Source organism: Mirounga leonina, unplaced genomic scaffold (assembly GCF_011800145.1).
Source record: "Mirounga leonina isolate KUSES-001 unplaced genomic scaffold, KU_Mleo_1.0 Mir_268, whole genome shotgun sequence".
Taxonomy (NCBI): domain Eukaryota; kingdom Metazoa; phylum Chordata; class Mammalia; order Carnivora; family Phocidae; genus Mirounga; species Mirounga leonina.
Window position 1 is genome coordinate 3,643,801 of NW_023270649.1, and position 23,069 is coordinate 3,666,869.

At 43.0% G+C, this 23,069-nt stretch overlaps 1 protein-coding gene across 1 annotated transcript in view; it reads right to left on the reverse strand.

The window, feature by feature from the left end:
- LOC118026643 (neuroligin-4, X-linked-like) overlaps positions 1-23,069 on the reverse strand; it is a 139,361-nt gene that overhangs the window by 104,987 nt on the left and 11,305 nt on the right. Inside the window, exon 2 of the mRNA XM_035029613.1 lies at positions 190-978. Within this exon, the coding sequence (XP_034885504.1) occupies positions 190-661 (472 nt within the window). The 5' untranslated portion in view covers positions 662-978. The remainder of the gene's footprint in view (positions 1-189; positions 979-23,069) is intronic.

The window sequence follows — 23,069 nt, forward strand, 5'->3', positions numbered from 1 at the left end:
CTTCCTAGATGCTCAATAAATACAAGTGTCATGATTTATAAGGTAGGGCAATAGCTACATTCAGAATATGAAAAAGAAAATAACTGGGTTATAGAAAAAAAATCATGCACAAGATATTCTAAACGCCTCTTGGCCAACCTGACACCCGAGTGAGCAGGTGCTGTTTCCGGTTTTCAGTAAAGTACTTACCATCTTCGGTGGGCACGTAGATGTTTAGGTAAAGGCAGTCTTCGTTTTGATCTTGAACATAGGTCATTAAAGTATCCAAATTGGCAGTAAACCAGATGGGCAGCATATCGTGCAATAAAGACCTCTCATCTAGGTGTTGGGGGCACACAGCCGCGAACTGGGTGGCATTTCGAACTCCAGTCCATGAGGATGGGGGTTCTGGGGGCTGAAACCGCCTCTCTCCAGTGGGAGGCGAGGCATAGGGAACCCCCAAGTATTGCTCCACGGGACCCAAAATCTCATTGGGCAATGGTGTTCTTAGGCCCCGGATTTTGCCATAATTTGTGTTGACGACTGGATACTGTGCTTGGCTGTCAATGAGCGTGAAGCGAATGGCAAGAGCGGTTATCCACAGGAGAACGTTGGAGTTCAACATGACGCAGACCGGGGTGAAGAACAGTGGCAGCCATAACAGTCCCTTGGGTCTCGACATTGTTCACTGCCACATCCGTGGGGGTCTGTGTGATGCAACTCCAAGCGAGCAAAGCCGGGAAGCGAGCCTGCAGACAGAGAGGGCTTTCCAGGGAGCAGAAGGCCCAGGAGAGGAGCCTCTGAGATGGGTCATAGACAGAGCCCAAGGTTAAGGACACACCCAGCTGTCTTCTCGGCAGCCCATTGCGGGAGAGAGCAGCCCTCTCTTAATCCTGGAAGGGAATTCCAGCAGGTGTGAGACTCCAAGGACGCGGCGACCATCCGACACCTCCCAAGGACAAGGATTCCTTAGGAAAACTCCAAGGCAGAGCAGTCCGCCTAATGGGGAAAGAAAGCAGATGAGAATAATGAAGCCAAGGGAAGCCGAGCAACCCACAGGTCTTCCCTGCAACACTCAACGTCACTCGATGAGATGCTCATTCACTGATGAATCTGTCCACTCACATCTCCACGGAGAAGAATCTAGCAAGAGCATGACTTGCCTTAATTCTTGCCGGGCACCCCATGATCTGGAACGATGCACGGCATTTAGAAAACATTCAACAAGTCTCCGTTGAATCAACACACAAATCCCCACAAGTTACACATCTCGTTCAGAAGACTGTAACGATGTCTCCCAATTTCACTATTTACAAAGACTGGTCGGTCAGTAGATAGGTAGCCCCCAAACAGTGCTTCTCAAATGTCTAAGGAAACTGCCACTTCTGCCTAAGGGGATATGCACGGAGCCTATCAACGGTTTTCGGTATCAGAGTAGGAGAAATGTGGGACAGGGCTTTATGTCATGCGGATATTTATCAGATACGCAAACGGAGCGTGACCTAACGGAAAGAGCGTAGGCTCTGGATTCTAACCCTTCTTGAGCTATTCCATGGCGTATACCATGAGGCTACACACATCATCACCCTGGAACTCTGCTCCTCGTAAAAACAGAGCAAGACGGAACAATTCACATATCGGCTGTATTATGTGCCACCAGAACATCAATCATAAGTAAAAGCGTCCATACGACCATCCTGATTTTCACATACAGCCATCCACGGCAAACCTTTCACCTCACAGCCCATTTTATTTATTTTTGTTTGTTTGTGTGGCCCATTTCAAATTTTTTAAAGATTTTATTTATTTATTTGAGAGAGAGAGGCAGGCTCCCCGCTGAGCTGGGAGCCCGATGCAGGGCTCGATCCCAGGACTCCGAGATCATGACCTGAGCTGAAGGCAGACGCTTAACCGACTGAGCCACCCAAGGTGGGTGCCCCAAGCACCCCATTTTAAAAGCTGATGGTACATTTGAGCTACCCTCCGTTGAGTGGGATCTCCCAGAGTTGTCTGGATGTAGAACCTATGACTCTCACTAGATAAATCATTCCTCTTATGACAGTAAAGAATGTTGAGCCTGACTGGGAGAGGATTGTAAATGACCCATTAGGGAAAGAAAACATTACATTACATGTTGGAAGCAGTATAGCTTTAAATAGAGTGTTCTTCAACTCAGAAACAAGACACACGAGCCTGGAAAGATGTCATGGGTGATTCAGAGTATTTCTGGACTAGAGGATAATGATGCATTTAAGTGGACGGTTGAGCACTTATTGACTAATATGTCAATAAGCTCTTTTTTTTTTTTTTAGGGAAAGCTACCAGAGCTGGATCTGTCATGGAGCTACACCACCTCCGGAGGAAATTCCATAGTCACGGACACCCTGGGCCAATTTCATCAGAGCTGAATGAAAATGCACTCCGAGTCTGGGTAGTACCATTGAAAGTGAAAAATAGCATCACACCAAACGGTGGATGTATGTGTTTGCTTCTATCTTTGAATTCTGCCGTGGACAACATTTGGATTTCTGCCACACCGTGATCCAATTTCTGAATAATTAGGAGGCAGACAAGAACAAGAAAGAGGTGATGACATGTTTGGACTCTTTTGTTTTCCCGAAAGCCCTTCTGATGTTGAATCAGTATTAGCTGCTCCTTCTGGAGCCTTCCTGGCGATAAAAGGAGACACCATTAATTTGTGACTCTGGCGGACTTGGGTCCTCGAATGCTAAGTCTGTGAGCTGAGGAAAGTGAGCTGAGCTGCCTGGGATTTAGGTAAATGCTCTGTCGTACCTTCTTCATGGGGTCTGGTGAGCAGGAATGAGGCACTATGCAAAGGTGTAGGACAGAGAAAATGCCCACTCAATAAACACAAAATGCTAGGATTTTACCCAGGGGTGTGCTCGAAAGAATCCTGCATACAGAGACAAAATACACAGGCTCTGAAGTCAGCCCAGGGTTGGTGCTGAGCAAGTGTAGAGCAAGGACTTTAAATTCTTTGAGCCTCCCTTTCCTGATGTGTTTATCACATCTGAGAATGAAATGAGATCGAGGCAGCACATAGTCCCTGGAATGCAGAGCTCAGCAGAGGTGGGACTCGGTGGGTTTACGTCAGCACTTACAAAGTTAGTTCCATTGGGAAATTCTGGCCCACTCCACACTTCTCCAACTCAATGCGGATGAGACTATCTACGAGCCACATATGCATTAATAAGTAGGGTCAGGTCTAGACTTCATGCTGAGTCCAAGGATCAAGTCTCTCTGCCCAAATCTACCTCCCCTGCCCCCCAAGAGAGTTTTGAGGGCCAGAGAGAGATCATGGACCAGCAGAATCTAGAAGAAGGTACCCAGGGGGATGTGAGCACTTTCTACGTAATGTACATACATTCAGGGCTATCTTATTTATCTCCTCACTTTTTTGAAATTTGGCTAATTTGCATACAAGTCGTACAATCTGAAACCCATGGTTTCTGAACCTCGGCACTGTTGACATCGTGGACCATATCCACGGCACAGCGGGTGCCGTCCTGTGCCCTGTAGGGGGTGGGGCAGCCTCCCTGGTCTTCAGCTAGTAGATGCCAGTAACACCTCCCCACCCAATTTGCACCATCAAAAATATCTCCAAACATTGCTAAATGAGCCCTGGGGGCAGCATCCCCCCAGAGTGAGAGCCAGAGGTCTGAGTCATCCAGTTTGGAATTCTGGTGGCCATGTAAATGATTAAGTATCCGTGGGTACAAGTAAAGAATATGATGTGTGTGCATATGTCATACATTCAAGTATTGGTCAACTTTAAAAGTTTTAACATTACAAGTCATAAAGAATTTTAAAATAAATCTATTAAATATGCCTCATGATCATTTAAAAAAAAAACCCTATACATTTAATCAACCAATACATCTGGGGACAAAAAAAATAAAAGACCTCCCATGCAAACCTCACACACTGCAAAGTATTTCTCAAGGGGTGAAATATGGTTATATATGCATATAAACATATAGATTTAGTATATAGCATATATTACATATACTTATATACATATATCTGTTTCATATATTGTTTTTTTTTGTTTTTCCCAAAATAAAAAAGGCACACTAGAAAAGGAATTAGCTGAATAAAAAATTTTAATGAAAAAAAGAGTAAAAATCATAGTTTCATTGAATACATACGATATGAAAGCGAAGAAGGGCTTTCTAGCATGCTTTCTCTGCAAAGGTTGCACAAAGAGGAATATTTCAGACTGGCGTTTGACGTGATTTATACCTTGGCTGGGTATTTTAGGATGATTCTCTACAGGGCAGACATCCTGCCTGAGATTGTAATTAAGACAAGGCTCAAACTATGCAAGCATATCAGAATACAAATGGGTCAAAATAAAAGTCACAATGCATTTCTCCCCAAAGTGTCCATCCCTCAAACGGAGATTGGTTTTCATGTTAAAATATGTGTCTCATTAAGATGAGCCCAGACCAAACATATTTTGCTATTTTGAACCAACAAGGAATAAAATCATGTCTCCCTGGCATTCAAGGCCTTTCCTTTCCAGGCTGTGAAAAATACATTAGAGGACAGAGAACTCTGTGGATGCATCTTCAAAAACCCAGCCCCCTGTCCCCCCAAAAAGGGAGAGAGGATGAATGAGCTGGAAGGAGCCCTGGTCCGTGCTGCTCTCAGCTACATGGAAGGCCTGAGACTCACAGACAGATCTGCTGCCAAGAGGGACTATGAAGACTCACTTTCATCTGATGTTTATGAAGCATCAGAAGTAAGAACCGCAGACTCTGGTCCTTGCCCAAATTAATGAGCTGGTACAATCATCTTCCTATACTGTTTACTACGAAAGCCTATGACAGCCATTCTTCAAACTGCATGCAACCTGTAGACATTGCTGGGGTCCCTCCCTTTTGTTTCTGGGGAGGACACCAACATTTTCCAGTGCCTGAGTGGGGTGCAGTTCATCTTTTGTCCTACAAGATAGAGCTCGGCCATGAGGTAGCCCAGGAAATGTGTTACCTAGAGGTACAACGTCCACTTTGTGCATGGGCTTACAACATACACACACACACACACACACACACACACCCCTGTCAATCCCCACCAAGATTCACTCAATGCCAGCCATCAGCCAACTAGTATATTATTTGCATATATTTATATTCTGGTCTTATCTCCTAGGGGAGCAAGGTTACAATCTATCAATAGTCTTTTGTCAAATGTTACAGCTCATTGTGCATTGATCTCTGCACTTGCTTTCAGTTCTGAAAATCAGATCCCATACAAGCCCGCCATGTTGAACCATGAAGCTAAGATGTAAATAAAGTAATTGGAGAGGAAAATAAAGATGCCAAGGTGGCAAGATGATCTTCAAGGTGGTTTTGTTACCCACCATAACCTCAGAGCAACAACTCCATCACCTGCCCGCCCTACTTCTGTTCTTCCATGGAAGCATAATGGGTCAGGAACACATGTGAGCCACAGTGGAAGGATCTGGAGTTTGCAGCAAGAGGATATGCAGAACACAGACTAAACCCAGGACAAAGAGATAGTGGCTTCTACAGGGTCCAGTCAAAACTGGCTGGATAGAAAGACATTCAATAGTATGTAGCCCGAAAATAGGATTCGAAATAAGATATGGATTTTTCTAGAAGAACTATGTGGACAAGAGGACCTACAATGGCCACAGAAATAAAGCGACACCAAAACCTAGCCACAGGTCAATACGTATTTCATAAAGATCACCATTTTACGTAATGGGGACACCGTGGGGGAAGAAGATATGATCCCAGCCCGCAACAAGTTTGCATTTTCATGAAACTATCCCTAACAGGGCCGCTTGCTTCCTTATTCATGTTCTGCGCATCGAAAGAAAGCACAGGGATCGGCATGTGTGAACGACTCATTAAATGCTTCATTTTCTGTGTCTAATTCAACTATTACCAAATACGATTTCCAAATCCAAATCAAATAACTTGCAAACACCTCCAGGGTGTGTGTGGACTTTTGTCACCAAACTCAGTCATACATCTTCAAACTCAAAGCGCCCTGTCTCTTGACGACTGTTATTTACATATCTTGCAATGTTCGGAAAAATCTCATTTTTGATCCACTCACTTTGCCCCCATATTTTGTTCTATATTTCAAGAACTACTACCATTATATTTTTAGTTATGCTGGTGAAATTAAAAACCATCTTTGGTGGCTCTCCTTCCACGAGTCCATATGGTAAGCCCTCAAATCGGCCAACAGTCTCACAGGACAGGAGGCTTGACCTCATTCATTCTTGGCCAGATACAGAAGAGATCAGAAAGGATTAGCAAACATTCAGAAGACAAATGGTACCAAGTGTTGAGCAAAGATGTATGGTACAGCTAGAACCTCATACCATCCTGGTGGAAATCAGTGCAATCCCACTGAAAACCAATTTTGTATGCCATGTGGAAGTCGAGCATACAGAAGACTTTGATGCCAATAAATATGCACACACAGAGAGACACATATACATACTACCTGGTATATGTAGGTAGTATGTATAGAGCTTCTTTCAAAAAAAAAGACTTTATTTATTCATTTATTTGAAAGAGAGAGCATGAGCAGGGGGAGGGGCAGAGAGAGAGAGAGAATCTCCAGCAGACTCTGCACTGAGCGCAGAACCCGATGCAATGCTCGATCCCACACCCTGAGATCATGACCTGAGCCAAAACCAAGAGTCAAATGCTTAACTGACTGAGCCACCTAGGTGCCCCTAGAGAGATTCTTAAAGATTTGTGTCTGGAGACATGCACAAGAGTGTCCATGTGTAGCCATAGTCACAGGAGAAAAAAAAAAAAAAAAGAGAGAACTAGGATAACCCAGATGTCCATTAGCAGGAGAATGGACTAATAGATGTTGGCATACCCAAACAGAATACTACACAAGAGTGAAAAATGAATAAAATACAGACATATGTATCAAAATGGAGAAATCTCAAAAATGAAAAGGAAGCCACAGAAGAATACATATGGCGTGGTTTTATTTATATACTATCATAGAAGACTAGGCAGGGCATTGCTTAGAACTATATTTATACTAAAATATTAAAAGTGCAAGGGCATCGTTAAGGCCAAATTCTGGGATAGCACTTGAGTCTGAGACACAGGACAATGGGACTCAACCCACAGGGATATGCCAAGATAATCGATAATGTTCTATTTGGTAGACGGGCAGTGGGTATGTGTGTTTAATTTTTTGCTTTTAAATAAATATATATTATTCATATATTTACATTTTTATATATAGTGCACATTTTAGGAGTATGATTCTTTAACAATGCAAGTTTTAATCAAGAGTTGCATGTGTCTATGGGTTTGGCTCAGTAACGTCATCTTCCCATGCACTATCGAAAGAGATTTAAAACCTGAAGGAAAGATAGAGAACTGTTTTCTCCAAAGTTATGTTAGGAGCCCAAGGGAGAAGAGGCCATCTGCTGACAGTCCATAAAAAGGAGTAGGGTCCTGGTGGCATGGCTGAAATGGAGAGTCAGGTCCGCTGAGAGCGCTCCTGCCCGGGTCACTAATTAGCCGGGGGACTGCGGCCCATCACTTAGCGCCCAGGGCTTCCACTCCCTGAGCTAGCCAAGGAGGGCTCGGACAAAGTCACCCCTTAAGATGCCTTCAGCCTGAGGATTCTCTGAAAGCTCACACTATTATCCTTGAAACGGAGTGTACATGAAGTATGGAAGTATGGAAGCCGGTGGGTACAGAACATTCTGCAGGAGGAACTTACTTCAACGAGATAATTGATCCAGAAGAACAAGGGAAGGTCTATTGTGTCAGACATTGATCAGCGGGGTAAAAATGTCACCAACGTCACTCACATGACTCCTTCATCAAGACTCAGAATGAAGATGTTCTTTTTTCCAATACCCACTGATTTATTGTACCATTGGTTCAGTATAAATAATCCACTGCCCTCCTCTATCACCTAACTATACGGAGTTAATTCATAAGTTTGTTCTTAAACTTTACATACATATATTTTATATATATATATATATATATATATATATATATATATACACACACACACAGTTTACGTACATACACATGGAGTATATATTATACAGAAACACTATATATCCCATATACACAAGTTCTTAAATATATATGTCTACTAATCCAAACTAATAATGTGGTATGAATATGCACATATACATGTGTGTCTCCAAATAAGCCACTGAAATATTAAGCCCCTTAGGTTCAGAAATTATGCCTTCTCCATTCTTTGTAAATCCCCACGGTATCTTGTTCAATGCCCTTTATGTTGCAGATAATCAATAAAACATGTTCTATGTGATGCTGATTATCCCTTTCCAAATAGAGGGCTCTGGGCATGAGCCAGAAGAACAAGACTCAAATACACCACGAGACACATCGCAACACATATTTGTCCACGTGTTAAATACCTGGGGGGGGGGGGGCGCATCTGGGGCTTGGTCAAGAACATGCCCTCTAGACTCATGCTGCCTACCATAAACCCAGCCTTGAACTCCTTCAGCAACCACACAGGAGGATGCAAAGCATCAACGCCTCCAGTTTCTTATCTATAAAATGGGCAGAATACAGGATGTAACGTATGGACGTCAGCGGGTATGCGACTGTAAGTGTGTGGGAATATACATGTGTGTGTGAATACAGACCTCTAATTATATAGTATATATAAATACACATAGATATAAACATATATAAGTATGTACATAAACATGTAACTTTAGAACAAGAAGTATCCTCCCAAGAAATGCTAACTAATTAGAATTACTTTCTGAGGTTCTAGTAAATGCTTCCACCGCAGAACCCACTCTGATAAATATAAAGAGACGCCAATCCAGTTCCCATCTGAACCCAGTCTACATCCCAGTTGATAACATAAAGCCTGTATTGAAATTGCTACAATTAAGCACGAGTGCGGCCCATTTCCTCCTTCTGTGGGGACCATGGGCTTGCGCAGGATGGAATTTGGGATGGAGTGCCTAAGAGACGCATTTAAAATTTTAGGTATGTTGAGAGAGCTGGGTTCCTCAAGACAGTAATGGAGGAGTTAAGCTTTGAACTTCAAGAATGTGAATACAAGCTCACCAAGATTTATGGAGAGTGGAAAAGATAATACCAGAAGGAACACTCACATTATGTCATAGTTACTTCCTAAATGTTTACATTCATTGCTAGACTATGAGCAATCTAAGGGCAAAGACCAGAGATGATTAATACTCACGCTTGGAAAACAGAAGGTCTCAGCAGAGGTTATTAAATTAAAGGGAAGAGAAAAGATGCAGAAGGAAGTCAGAAAGACAGGAAAGGCAGAGAAGAATTGGCAAGGTCAGGTTCCCTGATGTTCTCCTTAGCTCATCTGCTGTGGGTAAACCTCTATGCCCACCCCCAGCTCCAGTCATGTTTCTGACATAAACTTCCTTTGGGTCCCCTGGTCTAGCCCCTGCGGTTTCTACCTATAGGAATTTTATCTTGAAAACAGGGAGTCTTGGTTCCCTCTTTGACACAGCAGTAGAACATGGTAGAGCCTTTGGCACTTTACCAGTTTCGGCCAATCTCAATGAAAATGTAAAAAAAAAATAGCATTCTGATGCAGTGTTGAGACTAAATTTGTTTGCACGTCTGCAAGCAAAGGAACGACTCCCGGGTGCCAGGCCCTCTTGCCATACTACAGAAAGGCTATGTCGCAGCAATAAACGATGAGCAGACATAATCTCAATCACTGAAAGGCAATATTTAAGATAGAGAGGACTTTGAACGGGTTCTCCTGCAAAGGAAAACTACCAGCTTGAGTAAAAGAAGAGTTGCATAGTTATTAATAACCCAGTTTGACGTGGAGTTGGAACCTCAGATGTGGTGGGTCTGCAGACAGATGCCTGAGCACTTGGACCCTCTGAGGTGAGTGTGCACACGAAGGGTGTGCTCCCGAGGGAGAGACAATGGCAAGAACCATCTCGGGCGATAGTGAGAAGGATGTCTCTGCGGGTCTTCAATAAGTAGCTTTGAAACCGCTGTTCACAGCCTCCCCTAATGAGCTGTGTGCTGTCCAAAATGGAGAGTGTCTTTAGAACGCATCCCAAGACACCATCCATGACCCAGGGACCACTTCGATGTTACATGACCCCAGCAGGTTGAAAAAAGAGGGCAGGAGATGCCTACTTTATCTCCTAGGGAAGGCTGCTCCATCTTTTATGGAAGAGCCTGTATTTTGGAAATTACTACGTTTGTGTGAGGTTTTCTCTGACTGTTCACATTCTCCTCTCTGGGTTTCTGATCGCACAGTCGCCTGAAATGACAAGGTGACAGGCTTATAAGCTGTAGAGCTCCAGGTTATGAAACAATCCTTTCTCCACACATCTTCCTTCCTGAGCATGACTCTTGCACAAGCTCCCAGGAGAGGCAGGATTTGTCTTCGGTCTTGAGCACCACATCCCCCCAACCCATTCTCCCGAAATATCTGCTCTGCATCCCTCCAGTGGGAGTATTTGTGTGTGAAAACAGTCTTCCCCAGAAATGGAGGCACTACAGAGAGGTTTCCTCCTTGGGGATCAGAACCTAATTGAGATGACCTTCCAGCTCTAGGACATGACCAGGGCTTCTGAGACCGGGAATATGGGCAAGAGGCTTCCCTCAAAAGCCTTTCCCGCACATTTGCATGGGAAGGGAGAAAAAAAGGGAAGGGGGAAAAGGCTGCAAAATAAAGGATAAGAGTCAGAAAGGCAAGAATAAGAAGTTCAAAGTTGAGAGACAGAACCAGGGTCAAGTCCAGAATACATGATGGGCATCTCCTTGCAAATCTACCTCCAAAGCCTCATGAATATTATCACAAGGCAAAATTCACTAAAATGAAAAGTATTTTGCCAAGAAAGGCAGTAAATAGCATTCAACAATAACTGCTCTTGAGGCCTTAAAATGTCTTAAGTAAAAATGATAGGAAGAGTGTAAGCCACTACATTGCTGTTTTGGGGGGGTTTTTTTGACAGAGAATTCTCACACTCCACCCACCATACTGAGACCTAGTCAGTCTCACACCCATCCCCCAGCTCTGGCAAAAATCCCTACCTACACATGCAGGCTTTAAAAAGAAAATCTGGATAGAAAAATGTTTAAAACCCTTCCCTCTACCCAGACTCCATGATCCCCACTCCTACCCAGATGCCCTTCAGTGGATGCCCTTCGAGGGTTCTATGAATGTGAAGAGATAAATCTCATCTTTGTTTTTGCTGAATGTAAACTGAAATGTGGTATTTTCTTCTTCAATTACAAAGGCTAAGTGCAACACACACAGACACACACACACACTCAGTATCAGAAATTCCTGCAATTTTCCCCCAATAAAAATCACATATATTTCCCTATCAAATTAATGCTATTGCAGACAACAGACAATACTACATAAACTCACTGCCATTTTGAAATTGCATCATTAATGAGGCTCTTAACCAGATCTGAATATGTAATAAACAGGAAAGAAGTACATACGTTATTATGGCACATTTAAAAAAATATCTTGATAACTCTTCCATTAAAACTGGTTTCCTTTTAAGCTTATTTATCTCAGGACTTAAAAGTGTTGTTTTTATTTTTATTTTTTTAAAGATTTTATTTACTTATTTATTTGACAGACGGGGCACAAGCAGGTGGAGCATCAGGCAGGGGGAGTGGGAGAGGGAGAAGCAGGCTTCCCGCCGAGCAGGGAGCCCAATGCGGGACTCGATCCCAGGACCCTGGGATCATGACCCGAGCCAAAGGCAGATGCTTAACTGACTGAGCCAACCAGGTGCCCCTAAAAGTGTTATTTTTAGAAAAAAGGTCTATTTTTCACCAAGCTGACAAAGGGATCTCTCTCTCTCTCTCTCTGTCTCTCTCTCTCTCACACACACACACACACACACACACACGTACCCCAAGCATTGATGGTTAAGAACCCTTGAATAATGGCCAAACTATTGACACAACCTGCCTCAGGGTGGTGAGGAGATAGTCAGCTATCATGACCTTGTGGATACAGCAAGGTTACAGCACAGCTCTCTGTTGGTGGAGAAGGTGGCTGTGGTTGGATGAATGAAGACTAACTACTCAACTCTTTCGTACAGGCGTTTCTAGCTCTTCTTCCCTCCCTTGGGAAGACCTGCCCTTTGCATCAGTCCACCATGAAAATAAATGACCCTTCCCTCCACCTGCAGGTCTCGCTTGGCTCTGGTCATATCCACCCAGGTGAAGGACGTCTTCCTGGTCACCTCTCCCTGGACACCTTTGGTGGAACCTGAGATCATGTCATCTTGGCATCCCTAAAGGCCAAAGCTGTGCCCACAACAAGTAGCTAATAGCAACATTGGAGCTTCTCTCATCCAGGAACTGAAACACTTGTGTGTGCCCTTTGCATGGGTGTGGGGGGTTGGGGGGGCAGGATCACCTGCAAGACCAGGGCACCTCTAACCTCCGGAGAGACTCCAGCAACCACATGGTCTTTCTCTCTGAACAAAGCCCCTTAAATTTCACACCTACAACCTGAAAATAAAGGAATGTTAAATTGGATGCTGTGTGCTCAAGGGGAGTCTCTTCTATGAAGCCATGAGAAAGAATGCCAGTGATAAATAGAATTGATAGGGGCGTGCATCACCCTGATGCTTCTCAATCCCCGCCCTCCAACCCCCATGCTCCCTTTCTCAGAGAAAAGACCAGGAAAGGCTCAATATTATATAAGCTCCAGAGTACTTCATAACAAATGGCAAAATCCTGAAACTCTAAAAGGGTAGGTCTCTCTCTTGCTGGTATGGGCATCATTTTTGATCCCTTTTGAATCTCAAAACTCCTTGTGTTTCTTAAATATATGTATGGGACGATTTCTTTCTCCCAGTCCCCTCCTTCTCTATACAGAAGGATATAAAAAGGTTGGTCCTTTTTTTTTTTTTTCCCTAAGGTAATCAGATGTCACAGATTTTCTGCAATTAATGCTTTCCTTGGCTATTTTCAGACCTCCTATTAAGAGCTATTCTCTTACCGAAGCCTGTTCCTCCGAACCCAATTAAACCCAATTAAATCCTCTGCCATGATTGTTCTATTTCCCCCATGTTTAATTATCTCTTAACAAGAGTGTTTCTGCATGTTTTCAATTGGCCATCCCAGACAGTGTCACTGAGAGTATGTGGCACTCACATCAGTGAAATCTGGATGTGAAATTATCACCTGGCAAACTCCCCCGAGTGGAAATGTACCAACTGGGAAGGTTCCATTTTAAGAGTTCCTACTGCAACTTCAAATATGAGAGCACCGCCAGCCGATCGCATCAAAAAGGTCTTAAAACAACAAATATAAAACAGTTTGCCTCTATGAAGTATGTCCTTTGAATTAACTAGGTCACTAGGAAAATGTGTTGAATTTATGCAGCCCAGATAACTGGCTTCAATATGTATTAACAAATAAGCTTCGGGCGCCTGGGTGGCTCAGTTGGTTGAGCGACTGCCTTCGGCTCAGGTCATGATCCTGGAGTCACAGGATCGAGTCCTGCGTCGGGCTCCCTGCTCGGCAGGGAGTCTGCTTCTCTCTCTGACCCTCCTCCCTCTCATGCTCTCTGTCTCTCATTCTCTCTCTCTCAAATAAATAAATAAAATCTTTAAAAACAACGACGAAAAAAACCAAATAAGCTTCAGTTTTATATGTGTGTGTGAATAGGTGTGTACACATTGTTGTGTATGTGAGAGACAGTAGCTTCTTCCCTAAGATTTTCACAGACTAGATTAAAATTACAAGACCCACCCCCAATCAGGACATTTTGGGTGTTCAATTTTATCTCACAGATTAAAAGCTTATAGAAATACACAAAGGAATATTTTTAAAAAATTCATCAGCTGTAAGGATATTCTAAAAGAGCAAGATTAGAAAGCCAAAACTCATAAAAAGCAAAGGAAAATCGGAAGAGGCAGGGTAGAGACATAGCTCCCCATCAGAAACACTTTGGTTTCTCGGATCACGGAAGGGACCTCAAAGGAGGAGAGACCACAGGCATCTCCAGCAGAGAGGGAGAACAAATGAGTCAGTTCTCCAAAAATCAATACTTGGACAAAGAGACTCAAGATGAAGATTGTGTCATGGTGCCAACTCTAAATGTCAGCACTGCATGGTTTTAATGAGTTAGCTTCTCCGAGGATAAAAGGGACTCAAACATAAATGTTGGTGAAAGCTAGCAGCATCTCGTTGGAGAACATGCAGACCTACAACCTGTCTAATATTGACCAGGTGGAAGGTGCATTGAAGAAAGGTAGACGAGGCTTGCTGCAAAAGGTAGGGAAAGCGGTCTATGGATCATCGCCAGTGCTCGTGCATAGGAACTCAGTCCTCCCCATTGTAGCAGCTTGGGAAAGAGCAGGTTATAATGAAAGAAAATTTTGCTTCAATACAAGCATCCTTGACCACTGAACAAATTTCTGGCACTGGTAATGATGTCCCTGGCCCTTGACTGAAAGGACCTCACGGAATGAGACCAGCGGATACACGGAGCTCCTGCGCGGGGCCACTTGGGATGAGTGCCAGGGAAATGCAAGCAGAGAAAATTATGTGCAGTCATAATTACACAAATAACTCACAGAAACAGGAGAAACTGGAACAATTACATTGGAACAGCGCCACGGACCATGCACAATGGGCTTCCCGTAGGATAGGCAAAGCACTCCAAAACAAGAACATTCTGTGACTTCAGTTAAGGGGGGGAAATAAAAGTAAAACAACCAGAAAATAGAAAGCTTTTGGGAGAAAACATTAGGTCATTTTTAAGTGATTACAGGCTTTCTCTAAAGAACACATCACAGAAGAGAGGGGACAAAATAAACGACTGAGTGATGAAATTTGCTCAATAGGCATCCTTGACTTATTCTTTTAACCCAAAGCACTGTGTCTAGATGAAGGGAACGGTGGATGGGATTTTAAGTCAAAGCAATGACCTGTGCTACTCTAGACCCGTGGTTCTCACATTTGACCGTGTGCTAGGATCCTTGGGGGACTCCTAAAAATCTCACTGCACAGGTGGCACCCAGGACCCAGCCAGCCAGCATCTCTGGGGGACTAAAGCATAGGTATCGGGTATGTTTGAAATTCTCCAGGTCATGCTAAGGGTCAGCCAAATTTGCAAAATGGTGCTGCTTCTGATGGGGCTCTGCACATACGCCAGGCAACTGGGGCCTTATTTTATTTTCTTCTTTTTGAAAAACTGTGTCTCAACAAAGACTCGCATGAAGTCCTAAAACCCAAACTATGAGCATCATTTAAACAGCATCAGTAACACCAACTAGCAAATCCCTGCCCCGACACACACCAGCCCCACGGCCATGCCATGACCACGCCTGCTCAGGAGATATATTATATATTATTTCTGGATGCTATCTAAAATTTTTCTACAGGCAACCACCACCCTGTTTGCATCCTCCCTCCGCACATCCCAGCAGAGTGACAACACTATTCTGGGGTATATCACTCTTCAATATTAACATTATTGTAACCAGGAGATTCATGGTCACTCATGAACTGAGCTTTGTACTCTATAAAATCTCCTTCCCTGAATAACCTATTCTATCTGGAGACAGTAACAGCCTCAGGTTTTCATTTTCATGTTTTCTCTGTTGTCTACTGTTCAATTTTTCTAAACGCTCCCACAAAACTATAGCTCATCTCAAGTACTCTTTGCACAGGGTCAAATGCCTATTTCCTTTTATTTTTTTCCTCCAGGTCTGTCTCTCTAGGAGCCTTTTTGTCCCAATGTGCTCCTAGCATTCATTTCAGACCCAATTCCTTCCACCATCTTCCACTGAGTCCATTTTGGTTTCTTGGAAACCAAGTATTTCCATTTTATTTACTCTGCTATTGGAAGGAAGACATTTGAAGGAATACACAGCTTTCTGAGAAAGAGTGCATGAAAGGTAAATCTTTCAAAACCTGCATGAGTAAAAATTTCTTTACTTTGACTTCACATTGACAGTTTGGTTCAGGATAGAGTTCTACCTTGTCAAAATTTGCTTTTCTTACAACTGCGAAAGTGTTTCTCTGTCTCCAAACTTCCGGTAAAGACTTGGAAGGGTCCCATGGCCTTCTAACTCTTGATTATTTATGGGTTGTTGTCTTTTTTTATATGCTCCTCCAACCGCTCTGAGGATCCCAACCTCTCAGTATCTCCCCAATGTAGCTACTGTCCTGAAATCCCAGGACAGTGTGCTTGGGAGTAAGGTTCATTCCAGTCACGTGTTGGGCATCCAGTGAGCCACAAAATCTGGAAGCTCAGGTCTTTTGATGCCAAAGGAAAAATTAAATTATTTAGAAGTCATATCTATCTCTTTCCAGAATCACTGCATGTATGATAAATTCCTGGACTGAGTTTTAATTTTTTCATTTTTTTCCTATCACTCTCTCATTAGCTTTTACCAACAGGAAATATCCTCATATTTATTTTCCCATACAAGCTTTAAAAGCATGTTTATTATGTTACTTTTTCATAGGATCTGCATTTCTTTTTTGTTTGTTTGTTTTAAGGATCAATATTTTGCCTTATCCCCCACAAGCTATAGATTAGAGATTTTTTGTGTGTTTTCTATTTGATGCTTTGTGTGCTTCATCCAGATAACCCTTTTCGATTGGCTATCTTTAGACTCTCTTACTACAGGTTTCACTATAATATGTAGGATTAAGACTATCTTTTTTCATTTGAGAATAAGCTCTATGTGGGGGTTTTCAGCAGGTGGAACTTTGTACAATGAAAAAGCAATTTACTCAAATGGTCTTCAAATGCCATTTATGGGATTCTTTTCAGAAGAAACTGCCTATTCAGCTTCCCCATAAAAAAGAATCCTCCAGGGCACCTGGGTGGCTCAGATGGTTAAGCGTCTGCCTTTGGCTCAGGTCATGATCCCAGGGTCCTGGGATGGAGTCCCGCATCAGGCTCCCTGCTCCTTGGGAGCCTGCTTCTCCCTCTGCCTTTCTCTCTCGCTCTCTCATGAATAAAAAAAAAAAAAAAAAAAAATCTAAAAAAAAGAATCCTCCAATATCAGTTTGTGCATGTCCAGTGGCTTTCACCCTGGTGGGAGGAGAGGGTGAAAGAAAAGGCTGACTGGCCACTGGCAAGCAAACTCTATCTAATTCCCTAGTTTTCGGTCTAAGCGCTCAGTGCTCACTTCACTAAATCTTCAAGTGCCTGGTGCTTCTTGTCTGGGTTGAATTCCTCCCGCATAAATTTCTTCAGTTTCCTGAGGAGTGGGGTGAAGGACACTACTTTGCCACAGAGGATGGAAATGTGTGGTCTCACAGAACTTCAATTGAGCACAAGGTTTTGGAAGAGGTAGCAAGATTGATGCATGTGTTCAATCCAGCCTGCAAAAAGGGAAACATGGAATTCTCCACCACCGTGGAAATGATTTATTTTTCTTACTCTGACAAAAATAGCTCTGCACATAATACAAGAACCTGCACTAAAAAATAAACTAGCAAGAGAAATGGTGGGGTAGCATAAGATCATGTACCATTATACCACCCGGAAGCATGGAGAATGCACTCTACGAGATGCAATCTCATTACATCAAAGTAAATGCTTTCCAAAGTCATTTAAGACCTAGCTTGATCCAATATATTTCGTGTATTATTTCATTCTTCTTACATAGCATGTCACCAAGTATTTCTTTTTGTTTTTCATTTTTATCTGGCACAGATGCATCTAATACAGTTAGATTAAAGCAATTTTTAGATTACTAAGAAATAGGGCTAAGAGTAAAAATTCATGTGGAAGCATAAGATGGCCCCAGGAGCGAGGGGGAGTGTCATGCATCAAATGCACGACAAAATATATTTGCCAACACTGAGCTCTAAACTTTCCTCAATTAATATTCTCACTTTCTTCCATCTACATCATCCAATCAGCTCAAGACTGTAAGCTGTGTCCTGTCCATCATATGTTGCCAAAAGTTCTCCTAATGGCCACCAGCATTTCCACTAAGGCTAGGGTCTCCCATCTAAACCCTAAGGAAGAACCTCATGTATATGTTTAGACACCCGAACATTTAGTGGAACGGACTGTTTGCAGGTCTCCCGACAAAGCTCTAAGGTCAATGGACATGCTAATATGCTACGTGGGAGTAAGCAGTCCCCAAAATCCAATGCGAGGAAAGAGTAGACATCGGCGCCGTGGTCACTGGCATTTTCCCCACACCTCAATCACCTTGTTTGAGGCAGCAGCAAAACTGACGTTAACGCAGGGTGGGAGAACCGCCTATCCCTGCAACCGGTTACGCTGCTGACCCCCCTTCATTTCCGCAGGGTAAGAAGCACAAAGATGACTTTGAAAAGTATAGAAAAGAAACTATTAAACAGAGTTGCCTATCAAAGCAGAAGAATGCGATACAGCTGTTTTGCAAAAAACGCCAGACCGCGCATTCATTCAGAATTACAGACATTCTCTGGCCCTTTAGTCTTTTATCCGAAATATATCAGCCGTCTATGACAATTTCCATATCCTTGAATTTGCAAATGAAAAGTCCATGGCTTATCTAAACAGTACTGTGGGATTAACTTTCCAATTTTAGGATTACATCTACAGAAAATTAAATCCCATACATTTTCCCTAGAGGAGAAGCTTACACAGGGAAAGGTTGCAAAGATGTGGAAAACATGTACATGTAGGGGAAGGAAAGCAGATGACAAGGAAGCAGATGTAATTTTCTGTAACATCAATGATTTATTACATTGGTCTCTGTTAAGCTCACCGTGGTAGATGTCTGTTACTAAGACACACGTGACAACGGATGTGGATGTCAGTAAGCTCACGTTGCCTACTACACCATCCTCACCCAAAAAACGAAGGTCAGTGGGCTGGTCTGCCGAGAAATGGGCACTTCCATACGCCTCCTCTTACTTGCTTGTTTTCCATGCTAGAAATGCTACCCTAAAAATAGCTCTGATTAATCCCCTTGGCAAACAAACTGCCACTGTCTTTGGAAGAATGATTTTGCTGAGTGCATTCTCATTCCCAATGCACATAACCATTTCAGAAGTCAAGACAAGAAGTAGCTTCTTCCCTTTTATAGAACGTGACAAATAATGTATATTCCAGCAATCATCATGCTCCTTGGTGTTTACCCAAAGGGGTTGAATACTTACATCCATACAAACATCTACACATGGATGTTTATAGTGGCTTTATTCACAATGGCCCAAACTCAGAAACAACCAAGATGTCCCTCCCTAGGTGAATGGATAAACTGGGGTCCATCCAGACAATTGCATAGCACTCAGGGCTAAAAGGAAGTGAGCAATCAAGCTATGTTTGAAAAGATGTGGACGAATCTTAAATGCACATTACTAAGTGAAAGAAGCCAATCTGAAAAGTCTCCATGGTCTATGATTTCAGCTCTAGGACATTCTGGAAAAGGCAAAACCATGGAGACAGTAAAAAGATCAGTGGTCGCCAGGGGTTGGGGCAGGGGGTGGGAGGGATGACTAGGCAGAGCACAGAGAAAATTTAGGGCAATAAACGTATTCTGTATGATGCTGTCATGCTGGATATAGGTCAAAACCACAGAATGTACACCACCAAGAGGGAGCCCTAATGAAAGCTGTGAAGTTTGGGGGATAATGACGTGTCAATGTAGGTTCTTCCTTGGTAATAAAAAATATATATATAAAGTTGACACCTGTCTAAGGAGAGAGAGGTGGTGCCAAGTATTCACACTTTTTTGGGTTTTTTTTTCTTCTAAATCCTGTGCTCTTAACCACTGGGATATAAAGTCTTTCCAGGGCACCTGAGTGGCTCAGTTGGTTAAGCGACTGCCTTCGGCTCAGGTCGTGATCCTGGAGTCCCTGGATCGAGTCCCGCATCGGGCTCCCTACTCGGCGGGGAGTCTGCTTCTCCCTCTGACCCTCTCCCCTCTCATGTGCTTGCTCTCTCTCATTCTCTCTCTCAAATAAGTAAATAAAATAATCTTTTAAAAAAAAAATAAATAAATAAAGTCTTTCCGATGTGATGGCATTCTACACAGTAGAGCCGAAACGATTCAATAATATAAGCCCTCAGTGTTAATTGAGCTTTAAATTTTCTGGTGTCTCTTAGCACTCTCACGTTAAAGGATATTTGGCAGCGTTAATATAAAGAGGTTGCTGACTTCAAATCAATCCCTCTGTAATTTAACTGAGTTCTTAAAATACATCAGCAAAATTGAATATTTAAAATAAAAGCCACAATGTGCAAAACAAAAAGGATTACTGAGAAAGTTTCCATTCATGTTGTGGAAATATTATTTACAAGTTTATGGAAGCAATTAACGCGTGTCTGAAGCCACGATCAAAGTGCTTACAAAGGACAGAGGAGGGGCACGCATTCCCTCCATATCCTGTCTGGGGAATCATTAGACACCTTTATCTTCTGACAATTCATGGAAAATTTCTAAGTCTTCTTGGGGAAAAAAGAGCACCCACTAAGTTCAGATTTTGAAGAAGGTGGTGCCTGCTATTTCCACATACACACAAAAATCTAGGACTCCAAAATTGCTCAGATTGGCTTAATATTCTGGGTCTATTTCATTGTCTATGTTAATTTCACTCTGCTTCCCCCTCCCCCTTATTTTTAACCCATTGCCTTGTACCTGCTCCTTCATATTCAAGGTCAAAAGGCAGCTCCTGAGAGATTTGGATTCACAAGGATCTCTGGTTAAGTATGTGCCCTACCCCCAAGCCCAGAGCAAACCCTGACAGTGGCCTCCTGGCTTCACGCCGTGGTCATCCTCTCCCATGCCTCTACCTCATATCCACCCTATGACCTTGGTGAAGACCTCAGCTCTAAAGTAAAGATCATAACTGTGTGGTAGGTAGAATGATGGCCTCCGAAAGATGCCCCCATGTTAATCCCCAGAACCTCTGAATATGTTCTGTTATGTGGAAAATAGGCATATAGGTTGCAGATAGAATTACGGGTGCTAATCGGTTGACCTGGAAATGGGGAGATGATCCTGGATCCCCCCAGGTGGGCCCAAAGGAAGGATGAGGATCGTTAGAAAAGAACAAGGGACACAGAAGAGAGCGAACCAGAGAGATCATAGTATGAGAAGGACTGAAGCCAGGGGCAATGAGCCAAGGAATGGGGCAGCCTCTGGGAGCTCTGGCAAAGAAACAGATTCTCCCCTACAGCCTGGGAAGAAATGCAGCCCTGCTGCCATGTTGATTCTAGATCCGTAAGACTCATTGTGGACTTCGGAACTCCAGAGGTGTAACATCATAAATGTGTGTTGTCTTAAGCCACTGAGTTTGTAATAATTTGTTGCAGCTGCCATAGGAAACCAATATGAATGGTAAGTACTGGATACAGCAGTTGAGATGATTGAGTCAGTATATAAAAAGCACTTGGAACAGATCCTAGCACAGATGAAAAGCTATCTGATTGTCAGCCTACGTTATGGTTGATAGCCCAAAGAGATAACGGTGGGTTCAGGAGGTAGAATGCTAGGGTGGTACGGTGAAAAAAGAAATGACGGTATTTGGGGGCACATGATTCCCCTTATATTGTGCACATAAATAACATCCTGTTCCATCTATCATTGTTTTGATTCCACAAGCATCATAAAATATCTTGGTATGTGTCTATTTCCTGTATCGGATGGTCTAGACTGACTTATAATTCTAGCCAGTTGCCACATAACAGATTACTCATGCAGAATCATGTCCTTTGAACATGAAAAACTGCTTAGAGGTAGAAGAACCTCTGGAGATTTTTAAAGAACACCAGGAGGCATCTACAAAGTTGACACATCCGACGTTTAGAAAGTGGGACGATGATGGAGGTCGACAGATTTCAGACGGTGCTATGAACCTGGCCTGCTCGTAGCGCTCTCCCTCTGTGTTCTCGAATATTACTATGGCTTCTATAACCACCAGACATAAAAGGCGGTCTACACGACATACTGGAGCACAATCAGATGTGATCATGTTCACCCACTAACTTCCAATAACTGAGGAAATCACACAATGCATCTGCTGATTTTGTCACTCTGTAGTTCTAGGAAGGCACCATCTCCTTTGATCCTTGTGGACCCAATGGACAAGACAATCACTGAACAAGAGCCCACAGTGATTTTTCCGGCAACCAATTCACTTCCTTAGAGCTCACTTTCTACCCATGGAAAATGGACACGATATCTCTGCTTAACCTGTTCCACAATCAAATAGGACCATGTATATGAAAGGAAGGTTGAAAACCACAGAGCAAACAAACGCATCCATAATTATTGTAGCGGGCACGGACTATTTCATTTTATTTAAAATCAGATATTGCAATGTGCTGACAGTCACTATCATCACCAGCATGCACATCATTCAAGATCATGTGCATATGAGCCTGAGAAACACATCTCCCTCACTGACTTATCCTAAAAAGGAGTAAAATATAGAAATGCTAAGCATATATTGATCTTGTCACTCGTGTGAGTGTGCTGACACAGTTTACATAACTCAGGTAAAACCGAGGAAAGCTAAATTCCATGGTACTGGCAAAGAGACAACATCAAGTCAAGCTTTTGAAGGTCGCAGCCAAGAAAGCTCCTATATCTTAAGACCTAAAAAAACACCAAACCTCTGAGAATGGCATGGTAAGGAAAATCAGGCATATTTTGATGACAAAAAGCTATAAAACATTAATATACTCAAGAGAAGGGGATAAAGCCTCCGGTAATGTCATCCCAGCAATACGATCATGCCATCCTAAATGTAAGCCATTTTCCGTGAGTGTCAAGGGCTTTGAAAAGTCATTTAAAAAAAGAGAGTAGGCTAAACTTTAGAGTCCTGCTATTTATGTGATTTTTATGGCATTGCTAAGAGAGAGAAACCCAGATGTTGGAATTTCCCAGGGTGCATGTGGGGTACCATGGTCTAGCCACTAGATGGGTGCTCATTGACTCTGATGCCCTCATCAGCTCAGTATTGGGTTCACACCATCCTCCTCAGCTCAGTGCTCGGTTCACGTGCTCCTCATCTGCTCAGTGTTGGGCTCACACCAACCTCATCTGCTCAGTGTTGGGCTCACACCATCCTCCTCTGCTCAGTGCTCGG